General features: G+C 35.4%; 1 protein-coding gene across 1 annotated transcript; it reads right to left on the reverse strand.

The window, feature by feature from the left end:
* LOC129297620 (uncharacterized) lies at positions 1–2,809 on the reverse strand. Its single transcript, XM_054935952.1, has 3 exons — positions 2,592–2,809; positions 320–398; positions 1–216 (listed from the first exon to the last, which is right to left on the reverse strand). Exons 1-3 carry the CDS (start codon positions 2,741–2,743, stop codon positions 148–150), a joined length of 300 nt encoding a protein of 99 aa, XP_054791927.1. The 5' UTR covers positions 2,744–2,809; the 3' UTR covers positions 1–147.
* Between the last annotated feature and the right edge of the window lie 9,798 nt (positions 2,810–12,607).

Genomic DNA, 12,607 nt, shown 5'->3' on the forward strand with positions numbered 1-12,607 from the left:
AAAACCAAGACATTCTAGTCGAAATCGCATTCAGAACAAGAGAACAATAAGTTTCATCTTTCAACAGAAATATCATTGTGCTCCAGCATAACAACCAAAAAGATCACGGTACAATGTCAGCAACTATGCAACCAAAAAGAACAAGACCTAAGGGAAATAGAGGGGCCAATTGAAGTAGTATGAATTTCGAAGCCTCTTATTCATGTACTGGTTCCACTGCAACAGCATAAATTTTTATAAGGACACAATCACTTGATCAAAATATAATATAACAAAGAACCAAAAAAAATAAAAAAAGGATCAAAAGAATATCGCAGACCTTGAATTCATACGGCTGGTTCTTTTTCCTTGCTTGTTTCCAGTGATACTGCTCAAATAGCATTGCTTTGTCGTGCCAACTGCATGTCATGGTGTCTATCTTTAATAACAATATACAGTAATAGGAATTGCAAAAGAAAGCAAAATCGTCAGCTCAGAGAAACTGCAGCAATCATATCATCCAATAAGCTCAGCGTGTAAAAAGGGTAGATGAACAACAAAGATCCAAGCAGTAAATCAACCTAAGAAGCAACAAATTGCAAAGCTTTGGTTACCCAGAGAAGATATCATGAGCCAAAGTAAGATATATCGTTGCTTTTTTCACGGTAGAGATGTTCTAGCAGCATCCATCACATCCTTAATTTATAAGCGTGATCAAACCAACATGACAGATATCTCTCACAAAACTCTCCTGCATGAGTGATCATTAATAATCAGAACACTGGATTGGACCCAACCAGGTCCCTGTCACCTCATTTTTGTTTTTCCTCATATAGTGGGCACTTGCATTTGAGAGGTTAAAGATAGAGAGAAATTTGTAGTGCTGGGTCGAACAAGCATGCTGGCGCAGTCCCACAGACATTGTCAATCTCACTTAGAAGCATTCAGGTGGCAATAATTAGGTGGAAAATTTTCAGATGGCATGCATAGCGGCTAATCTCATCAAGAGAATGCCTTCTACCATATTATCTATTTCTCATGCTAAGTAAGAAGTCAAAATAATGACAAGCAAAACAATAAGTCATCTATTCTTCTCCATGATAAATGAAGAATGGTATTAGTTCATAACATCGCGCGTGCAGATATAGGGAAAAACCAAGCAGTTTTCAAACTAAAGACAAGACACAACTGGAAACTAGTCTAAAGATGTAACAATGGCTTTGTGTATTGGAATATCTGTATAACTATAAAACCTCAAGCATAAAGCTGCAATTTATGGTACAGATATCAGGCCTTCAAGCTCTCGGTAGGTATGTCCATTTGATGAAAAAATGGATTCAATTGATTCATATAATGACAAAATATTGATACAAGCTCTGCATTTGATAAACTTAAACTCAGCCAAGACTAGGTCCCAGATAGCTGGGAATGCAGGTACAGAGGACTTAGAGCTACTCAACAAAACTAAGAGAACCTCAGAGTCACTTTCACATCTGTCCAGATATATGAACAAACGAGGCCAATTCCAATCCACCACAGAACATTGCTGAAAACAAATATTCAAAAAGTGCAACCAACACTTTCAGAGGATTTAAAAAGTAAGGCAAGAGTTGTTCAGTGGTGAAAATTTACTCATAATGCCAATGCAAGTGCCAAATAGCATTGCACGGATTAGTAGTAATCTGATTAAACAAAGAATTAACCTATTGATTCATATAGACGGTACCGCTTTGATCTAACAAACATGAAATTATAAAAATACCACAAATACAGCGTACCTAAAAAGAGATATATTGCAAGCGTTCATTCAATTTAATCACCAGCAGTATCATCGAGTCGTACATCCTTGAACACAGGAGTGATAAAAGAACAATTATACATAAGGCACATGCTTTAGTTTCCTTCCTTAGAAATCTGTAATTCCCTCTCTCCCAACCCAAAACATCAGCAGCGGCAGCGGTATCCCAAAGAGTTAAAAAAAGTTTCTCTATTTGCATCTAAGTAACTCAAAAATCCTCATAGAAAACTAACACATTAACAAATAACAAATATCTATAAAATGGAACATTTTTCTTATTCTTGTTTGCAAATATCAAAAAATCCTTTTAGTTAATTTGTTATGATTCTTTGGTCATCACCAGATACACTTCATGGCTAACGCATCTCAGTTCTTGTGTATGGTTATGAATATGTTGGCACCCTAAAAATAAAATTTTCTAGCTTCCATGAACCCTGATTGACATTAAGTAGTATCTAAAACACACAAACGTGGAAACATGTAATGGAATGGCCCCCGTCAGCTGTAGTTACTATTTAGCGGGTTATACGAGCAACTAAACAGCATCACACGGAACAGATCATACTACTTTTTTCTCCATAAATCCGCGACCGGCGGGGCAAATAGCTTTTCAGTATCATGCAGATGGGATTTCCTACAGCGTGTAGTTACCTACTAGTTCCAACAATTTTGAAACAAGCAACCAATAGTTATAAATTCTTCCATGCCACAGAACATCAAAATCCGAGCTTCCAACCACAAAAATTCGACGAACAAATACAGGATTTAAAAAACTTATAACATGAACAGAGAGGATAGGAAAAAAAGAGTGTACTTGAACTGATTCGAGAGTTGCCACATATAGGGATTAAAATAGGTGATAACACTGAACGCAGCAGAGCCGATCCAAATGTTGACGAATCTTTCCGCTTCGGCGTGCGGCACGCCCGGGTCGCCTCGATAAGCATTTCCGAAGTACTTCTCCATCCTTCGGCTGGCTGCTGTCTCTTATCCCTTGTTCCCGGACGTTCCAGAGTCCTATCCGTAGCAATATAGCATGTAAGGGAGAACGCAAACGCAGACACTACGATGCCGTTTTGCATGCCAGAGTGCTTATTTAAAAAAAAAAATCATTTTTATTTTTCTTTAAAGGAAAAGGGCCCAGCCCATTAAAAAGGATTGTAATTATCCCATACCTCCGGATCCGGTTCACTGACTGCCTAGCTGGTTTGTAACGCTGTGCATAATGTTCGACAACTCGACGTGCCCGACTGAACCTGAGCAAAAAATGCCCATCCTGAGTGAAAAAACTTGCCTGAGACCATTAGGGTATGGTCGGGCTCAACCCAATCCTTGGGTTGGGCAGAGTTTAGGGTTAGGATATCCAACAATTAGCCCTATTGAACCAAAGGTATAATTTAAAAAAAAAAAAACAATTATTAACATGCAATGTCGTTTTATAGACTGGTGGGGGTATAAATTAAAAATTAAAATATTGAAGCCTTGAGGAGTCCTAACTCAAATCTGAAATTGAAACACCTAAAGAAAACCACTCGTTCAATTTGCGCCTCTCTTGCCTCCGATCTCTCTCACTCGACTTGGTCAAGGTCATCTCTTCTCCAATTGCCACTCCATCTCTGGTCAAGTTCATCTCCCTCTTTCGGTCTTCACTCCATCTTCAAGCTTCTTCCATCTCCAATCGCCACTCTCTCTTGCTCTCATTTGTCTTCGGTCACCATTGTCTCTCTTTTGATAGCTTATATTTGCTTCTCGTTGGCTTGCTGTTGCTTGTTGGTTTGTTTATTTTCTTTGTTAGATCTTTGTTTTTGTTTTGTTTCGGTTAAAATCAAATTTATCTGCCACCTCCTAGTTTTGTTGATGTTTTATTTGAAATTATCCGTGGCTGTTGGATAGGTTATTACATTTTATTAATGGTTTGCACTTTACTTGTTGGTTTGTTTGAGATTATCTCTACTAGCTGGGTTTGTTGATGTTCTTGGTTAATAAAAGTATCTCTCAATCATGAATAAGTTAATTATTATTCTTTTATTTCAGGTTGTTGATGGTTTGACTTTGAAGGAAGAAGAGGAATGGACATTTCATGTACTATTGATGGTGTGGGGATTGGAGAATTTACTATCTCAAACTTTATAATTTATATTTAACTTGCTTGGTGTTCATGGACGTATTTTTTTTGTAGTTTATCTAGCTTGATGGAGAAAATCTTTTTTATTTGTATGAATTAGATTTTTTTAGGCCTGTTTATTTTTTGTCTAGGTTTTTTTAAGCCCATTATTTGTCGTTGTACATGGTTTATTAGTAACTATTATGAGCCCAATCTTAATAAATTTTAATTAAACAAAAAGCTTTTAGGTGTCCAAAAAAGGGTAGCATTAGACATCCAGCCTAAGATGCTTGATCCCTGTTTAACCCTGACTGCTTAGCCCTTTTAAAAATGGAAGTCTTTCAAGTAAGGTCAAACTTTGGGCATGATTTTTCTGCTCAACCACAATTAGGGCAAGGCATTAGGTTAGGAGGCTACCCTACCTAACCCTACACATACATAGCCCCAGTTTGAATGCTAGACTTGGTGCAAATCACAACAATGATGTATTGATGTGCGTGTAGATAAAGTTCCAACAATAGAAAACTCTATGAGATTAATGTCTACTTTGATTCGTTGAAAACGTTATCGCTCATTTACAACAGTTCCTACACTCATCCCCTCTCCGTAATTGTGAAGAACATCATAAATCTCTTCATAAGAGACTAGATTGTTATTTTCAACTATATTTACAGGGAAGCCAATAACTACACTAACCTTTTAGCTTACAAGACATCTTATGAAAATTTTAATATTTTTATCTTTGCCAACCTACCTCTTAATTATATAAGCCTCATAACTTCTGATGTGACTAGACTTTTATCTTTTTACACAAATTTTGGTGGCCTTGTATTTAAAAAAAAAATTCCAACGATGAGCAAATATAATTTAGAAATTTGGCCTTGTATTTAAAAAAAAAAATTCTAACGTTGAGCAGATAAAATTTAGAAATCTAAACTTGATTTAAATAAATTAGAATTACTTTTTATTATTTTTAAAGTTCACAATCTGTTTTAATGCGTGGAATGCTTTGTGGGAATAAACATTATTCTTGTAGACATTCATTTGTAGAGTTTTAAAAAATAATCTAGCCCGTAGAATTATTTGTCATAAAGCAAACTTCGTCAACAATAATAGAAAACGGTAACAACACATCATAAAAGCGCATGACTAATTTCCCGAGCCCGCAAACTAAAGGTAAAGATAGAAATTAAACCATAATAAACAAGCCCAAGTGAAACAAACAAGGGGGAAACAGAAAAGAATCAGAAAGAAAAAGCTAGAAATAACAAACAAAACGAAAAACCACAGCAACAGGTAATCCTCCAACCATCAGGTCCAGGAAAACCAAAAAAAAAAAAAACGCCCCAGAGAATCAATAGACAAATGTCTCTATGCCTCCATTCATTCAAGCTCGCCGTAGAGTTAAGGGAGTATGAATCAAGGTTCCATTCCCGTAGAAATAAAGATTTCACCGTTGCCATGAGAATAATAAAATGCCGAAAAAGGCACCTGTAAATCCACAAACCAGCGGTAAAAGATGACTTGAAGACAATCAACTATAAGGCGGCACAAAAGGCAGGGAGGGTTTTTGCAAGAAACTCTGGAAAAAAACCTCAGTTTCATAGGAAGAAATAAGCTTGCGCTTGCACGTGCGTCCATAGGCAGTTCTATCAGATGTTTGAACAAAATCCAAGTCTGAGTCAAGAACATTTTCAGAGGAGCTCGCGATGATAGTAGCTCTATGATAAGTGACGACAAAGCTAAAGGAGGGAAACGAAGATATGACTCCCCAACTTAACAAGTCTTAGCCCACCATATCAACATCCTTTGAGTTGTTTGAGAATAGGGAGGCTTGTTAAATTCGGGAATGTGTATTACATTGTTAAGAAAAATAACATACAAATATAAGAAAATTAAACGTTGGAAATGATTGTTCAAAAAGCTGACGCCCTTCATGGGTGCAGGCATGGAAAGAAATTTAATTTCATGGCTCTTCATCACTTGCGCGGGGGCTTTATTATTATTAATTTTCTAAGTTTTTTTTTAAACTACAAACAAGTTCCACTTAAAATAATTAATTCCTTTCAAATTTATATTATCATTCTCCTAAACTCAATTATTACTAAATTTGAAAGTAATTAATTGCCTTAATTAAGATTTTAAAATAATCGTCTCTTCTTCCCTCTCTCTTTTCTTCATCACCAAGTACCTGTCTTGTACAAACTTTTCTTTTTAAACTACTCCTTGTGTCCTTTTTATGAATCATTTTTATCAATCTTATCAATATCAATAAAAAAAATACAAAAAATAAAAGTGTATAAAATTTTAAATATATCTCTATATAATAAATTTAAAAATAATGTTATATTATTTTTTCTCTTATAAAAAATAATTTTAAAATGCTATTTAAAAAATCACATTGTAATTTATAAAAAAATTACATATTCTTTCTAAAAAGTGTTTTGTAAATGAGACAGGGTATTGCAAAATGTAGTTACGCGTTAGGGTTCCTTCCGCAAGTGCAGTACCATGCCCATGTTGTCGACGAGCATGTTGTCTTCGCGGGCGAAGTCAAAGACAGATCCAGCTGTCATTAGTACCGACAGTTTATATTAAATTTGCACAGTTATATTTAATATTAATTATTTTTTATTTTAATAATTAAATGCAGAATAAAAATAAAGATAATTCATGAATTATTACTTGGTTAAAAAAAATTAATTATTAAAAATTTTAAATCTAGACTATCTATATTAGATTTGAATCATCTAGCTAGACCGCTATGATGAAAGTCGACTGGATCCTTCCCTACTCTCAACCCAAAAAGGAATTAAAAAACAAAAAGAACATTGGGCCCTTGCTCAAGTGGCTTTGACGCCATTGGGCTTTTGGATGCGTATGAAGCCAATTCCAAGTAGAAGCCTCGCCCAACTACACTGGGTTTTTGAAATAAACCATGCACCGACACTGAATAATGTGTATCTTTTTAATTATAGTTATTTGAGAACCCGTATCACTCAGGTAAAATTTAAATATCTTTTTTTTTTTGGACCATCAAATTTATCTTCGAATCATTGAAAATAATTACGTTTCTTTTACACTCATACGAACTATGAATTTACAGTTTAAGTAACATGGATTTTAAAATAGGGCACGAAAGGAGGGGGGGAGAACAGACTGGTACAATCTTCACGTCCAACTGATACAGTGAAATACAGTTGTTTTGTTTTTTTTTTTTAAAGCATGATAGATGAAATACAGTTTTTATAACAAGTCACTGATGGTGAAGAGTGAGTACGTGTCAAACAGACAAAAAAAGGCAGGAGAAGATTGAAGCGTGGGTGGATCCTTAGTCCTTAATTAAGAAAAATTCTGGTGTTTGGCAATAACCACAACACGAATCCTACTGGAATACGTGTCCCTCAGATGGGGACCCGCGTTCATGAGGGGCCCTACCCCTCTCCTGCCCTCTGCTTCATGTATTTGCAGCACTCCTCCCGCAATTACTTTTCCTCCCATTTTTAACGAGTTTTTCCTCCTATTCCATTTCTCTTTTCAAATTGCTGCATGCGTTAAAAAATGCACATTCAGAACATATTTTATGCCTCTAAAAACGTTATATTCATAAGTATTAAATGGGTTTAGAATTCTGAAAATACGGAATGTGGAACCATTTTTTTAAATAGACAAGTATAACGAAGTCGAAACATAAGGTGATTATTATTCACTAGTACAGAAATAGTCTGTTTTACCTGAACACAACTTCCACGAGCAAAGTGATAAAGAAAAATAAAGCAAGACAGGCTCGCTTTGCGCATGGGACCATTCATGAAGAGATGTTTTGTCGTCCTAGAAAAAGCTGACGAACGTAAAAGCAACCTCGCACAAACTTGTCCAAATAAAGCTAAATCAAAGCGCCATATTTTTCTCGACCATGAAGAGGACAAAAAAGTTTTTTAAAAAATGACCATATTGTTTTCCCATACTAATTAAACCGTGGGGGGGTTGTGGACTTTGGTGCTCCTTGATTGTGGTGTCCGGGGTGACCAAGTCTATTAGTTACTGTTACATGTACGATGTGCACTGCTCCTTTTTGGTGAATTCCCCCCCACCCTTTTTTTTGCTGCTTTTAATGAAACATTTAAATTTGAGGACACAACCTGACCTTCGAAAAGGAAAGGACCCCCACAAAAATAAACGTTAATTGTGGCTTTCTGTTGTCTCCTGGCCCCTCCTCTGCGATCTCAATGCGTGCGTGCGTTATACAATGTTCTTAAACTAAGTTTTAGCTCTCTTTCCTTCTCTTTACACTTTAATTTGATGTTAATCGAAAGAGGATCGAAAAAGAGCAATCTTCACGATTCAATCACTTAATTGTTTTTTATGTTTCCACAATCACGACATCATTATATATTAGCCGCCAATGTTATAATCATTTATGCTGTTTTAGCTGCAACCTGCAAAGTAGGGTGTCCATGAATTTTACTCTCACGTTCTTAATATAAGATAAAGTTGACCAAATTACTCTCAAGTCCTTAATCTAAGTTAAAATTATTTATAAAAAAACGCATCTTTCAAATTTTATCTTTCTTTACAATTAATGACCATAATGAATTGTTGTTTACTAATTCAAGCCATAATAAACAAATAAAAACAAAATTAAAAGATGAAATTAATTATTCTACTTTTATTTTATAGCAAGAACAAAAAATTTCTAAATTTTAGCTTATATAAAATATAAGATAAAATATTTTGTTAGTTTCTTTGAAGTTTGGAATTAGATTACTAAAACCCCCAAATATATCGCTGCATGTTTAAAGCATAGTATGAAAAATTCAGGTCAACTCATTAGGATAAATCATTAAATCATTATTTTAACCAATTTAATTAAATGCTATAGTTGTAATTAATTTAATCACAATTTGACTTTAATTTTAATCATTACTTCTTAAATCAGTGTATTGACAGGTTTAATGACTAGTTAATTTTCAGTATTTTAATTAAATTGTAAAGTTTCCTTCTAAACCAATGAATAAGCCGCCGTTAAATTGCACTTGTAAGCCTTCAGTTCATGATCTCTCGTTTTCGGAGACGGTCATATTCATAAAAAGTTACAATTGTTAGTAGAGCTGTCAAAAAAAAAAAAAAAAAAACGTTAAGTCTCTCCCTTAAGGACGGCTCTTCGCGGGTTGAGGCTAAAACCTTTTTTCAAAAAATGTTCGCACTTTTTCAGACCCAGCCATACAGTTTTTATTTTTATTTTTTTGATTTTTTAAATAAAAATATATAATTATATAGTATTACTATTCATAATTCAAACAAAAATTTATATTTTTGTCAATTTAAAAATATACAACTACTACTTATAATTCAAATCATAACTCATAATAAAATTCACACGCGCACCAGAATCCATCATCTAAATTTTAAACATATAAATTAAACATAATCATCTTTCAATTATCATCAATATTAATGTTCAATGATGTTTGAATCCTATTCCTAATATGTGGATATATGAACTTCTCGAGCAGTTGATTTGATTCTTCATCGCTATTCTCATCACCTACACAACAATAACAAATCAAATTATTATTAGATGGAGAGAATGACAGATCTTAAGGAAACCAATTAATTTAAATTAAAAAAAATATCAAACTTCAAAAATTTATAAGTTTAATTCTCAATTTTATAATTTTATTGTGATGAATTTGTAATTGATGTTTTAAGTTTTAATAAAAAAAATAAATTTATTTATTTTTGTAATCAGATTAAAATTTAAAAAATAATTTTAAATTCGTTATAAAAAGTTATAAAATTACTTAAACTTACAAATTTATAAAATTTGATACTTTAAAACTTAATTTGAATTAATTTATTTTTTTAAGACTTACCCGTCACTTTTCCTCGTTAGATTTTCTTTTAATCCCTCCCAAAAAATAAAAAAACCCACTACCATCAATATATTCAAAATCAAACAACTAAAGTTCAAAGCCTTTGGAAATTAGGTCAAAGCTAGGGATGATGGAATATCAAGTTTTCGATTTCAGAAAATAAATTAACGTAAAAAATAGGTTGGGGGGGTGGCATGAGGGCACGCTTGATATAATATAGCCCCGAATTCTGATATGAAATAGAACAACAGTAAGATCTCTACCCCAACAGTTCAGAAGCTGCAACAGATCTAAGGACCTCTTTTGCATGCCATCTAAACTATAATAGTATATGGAACTTGCAATTCTTATTTAGCACGAACATGCTACCCCATTTAAGATACAATATCCTGATTTATTGCGTGTGTGTGTGTGTGTGTGTGTAGAGAGAGAGAGAGAGAGGATATATGATACCTGTGAAGGCTTGTGTGCAGCTCAGTGCTCCCCATGCTCATGCCAACAGACGAGCATCGCTATGCAACGGCGAAGAATGTAGAATTTAGTTCTCTGCTTCTTCACCATGTGACTGCACTTCTGCCCGAAAGACTCGCAATTTGGGTCGCAATGCCTGCTGCTCCTCATTACTTTGGCTTGAGTCGCTTTCCTTCGCTGCCATGAATCTCTCTATATACAGCCAACTCATGCAATAAATGCTAGCGTGCTTACTTCTTGCTTCCACCGAGTGCCCATATATCAAGATATCTACACTCTCTATAAATAAGACCTGTTCTGGCGAGAAATCATGGGAATCCTGGGTCTTCTAGACCAAGTATATAGTAACTTACTATTGCAACCACCACTTGTCACAATCACAACTTTGTGATAAATATAGAATAGCCCAATTATGCAATATAATTTCACTTTCTTGGGGACAAAAAGTACTGCAATATATTTGCTCTGCGCTAAAAACATGATTTACAAGGCGCAGATTTTATTGGGAAGCAAAAATAACAGGGTTTCAGAATCATCGCAGGATACATAAATCGATGGGTAATTAACCTTCAACGTCAAGAGGCGAATAAAGTTGTATACAACATATTGTTGGGAGTGGGGAATATGCAAGGGTTAAGAGCTAGAGTTTGGGGGAGTACTAACGCTTTTGCCTTGTTGGAAGGACACAGACGGTGGCCCAGCCTACGTTTTTGCTTGATACATTCAAAATATCACAGTGAATTTTGGGTATATAGCAAGCGGCAAGAGTGTAATTATGGAGGTCTTGCGAGTCCCTGAGGATTGTTTTGATCCTCTTAGAGTGTAGCGAGTTCGAGCATAATAGAGCTTTATGTCTCCTTGTTGTTCTTGCTCGTGGCAACCGTGACATGAAATATCTTTTATTCACTATATAACTGACGCAATGTCCTCGTCATTGGTCACACTATGTCGATTTAACATGCGTACCACGGTGAATCGTTTGGCTCCTTCGTTTTCCCTTCTCTACTGTACATGGTTTCTCCTTTGGAAGTCTTGCGGAGAGCTTGCGAGGAAGATACTCAAGCTTTTCATTTTCTCAAGTAATTGTCAGCTGCATTGCTGCTATACTACTACGTGATATGTGAATCAATCAGATGCAGAGGTTAAAGCACGCTTAGGTTTTGTGTTTCATGACGTGAATGTCATCCCACTTGAGGTCCTATTTTGTGCTTGATCTGTCTTCCGGTATCGCCACTTTCTTATGACGGTTCGTCTATACAGATATATATTATATATATATATTTTTTTAAATTCCATGATCACCGTCATCATTTGCAATGATTTATAATCTCCTCACTCAAGCAAATCTCTGACATGTACTAATCATCAACATCATTTAGAAATGTTCGGTTGGTGCTGCTTCCACAATATTGGATTATTGATGTACAGATCCACGACATGTCATGGCACTTGCCTGTGCCTTTCTGTTTCCAAACAGAATCACAATTTCCCACTATTTATGGTATGGATGGCTTATATATAAATCACGTACGAAAATATAATATCTTTGCAAATGGTAGGTTAATTATTTGCTTGTTTAAATGAAAATAATATTTTCTTTCGTATGCAAAATCAGGGTGGGATTGGTGCTTTGAACCACAGGGATCATGCAAAATGAGTAGTGTCTGTAGCCCCAGATTCGGCTGATACCGAAATATGAGGATCACGCACTTACCACATGACAGATCAGCAACTGCAGTTTTTATTTTCTCACAGACCGGATCCATGATCAGCAAAACAGAAAATGGAAACGAGATTCTCATCTCGTTGAAAATGCAAAGAGAATGAATAAAGCACGCAATTCTCAATCCCTCTGTCATTTCCATTCGCTATGAGTATTGCGCTCAAAAACAATATATCTCTGGCAAATAACTCTGGTAGAGTAGTTCCCTGATATGAAGTTAAGCAAATGATGATGCTTCAGGATTGCGGGTGGACAGATAGTGCCAGAGATCGACATGCTGGCGGTCGGAAACCATATTGGATTTAAAATTGGAGATTGAGAAGAGTTGAGCGTGGAGGTGGAAAGGCAAAGCCTGTGGTACAACACAAGAGAATTGAGGAACGATGGGGTGATTCGAGAGTACAAGTTCCGGGAAGTGAGACGCTGAATCTGAGGGTGAGGCCAAGGGCGGAAAGAAGGAAGTGCACGTTCTGGTGAAGCAAGAGGGTGCCAAGGATACGTGAGGGTGTCGGAACAGACAATGTGTCTCACCTGCGCAAGAAAATTGAGAAGTATTGGGGCATTCCTCGAAGTATTTTTCACCCTTCGTCGTTTGACAACAAATGGAGGATGACGTACCTCTACTCGCCTATTATATCACTGAGGATACTGAGGTT

The sequence above is a fragment of the Prosopis cineraria genome, unplaced genomic scaffold (genome assembly GCF_029017545.1).
Source record: "Prosopis cineraria cultivar Desert tree isolate PC_DT_omini unplaced genomic scaffold, ASM2901754v1 PC569, whole genome shotgun sequence".
In the NCBI taxonomy this organism is placed as follows: Eukaryota; Viridiplantae; Streptophyta; class Magnoliopsida; order Fabales; family Fabaceae; genus Prosopis; species Prosopis cineraria.

Bases quoted from the DNA above. Each gene is read 5' to 3' on its own strand.
- LOC129297620 (XM_054935952.1), bottom strand. From the start codon at position 2,743: ATGGAGAAGTACTTCGGAAATGCTTATCGAGGCGACCCGGGCGTGCCG. The intron at 399-2,591 runs GTACACTCTTTT...CATGACATGCAG, and splicing joins CAACTCTCGAATCAGTTCAA to TTGGCACGACAAAGCAATGC. The intron at 217-319 runs GTCTGCGATATT...ATGCTGTTGCAG, and splicing joins ACCAGCCGTATGAATTCAAG to TGGAACCAGTACATGAATAA.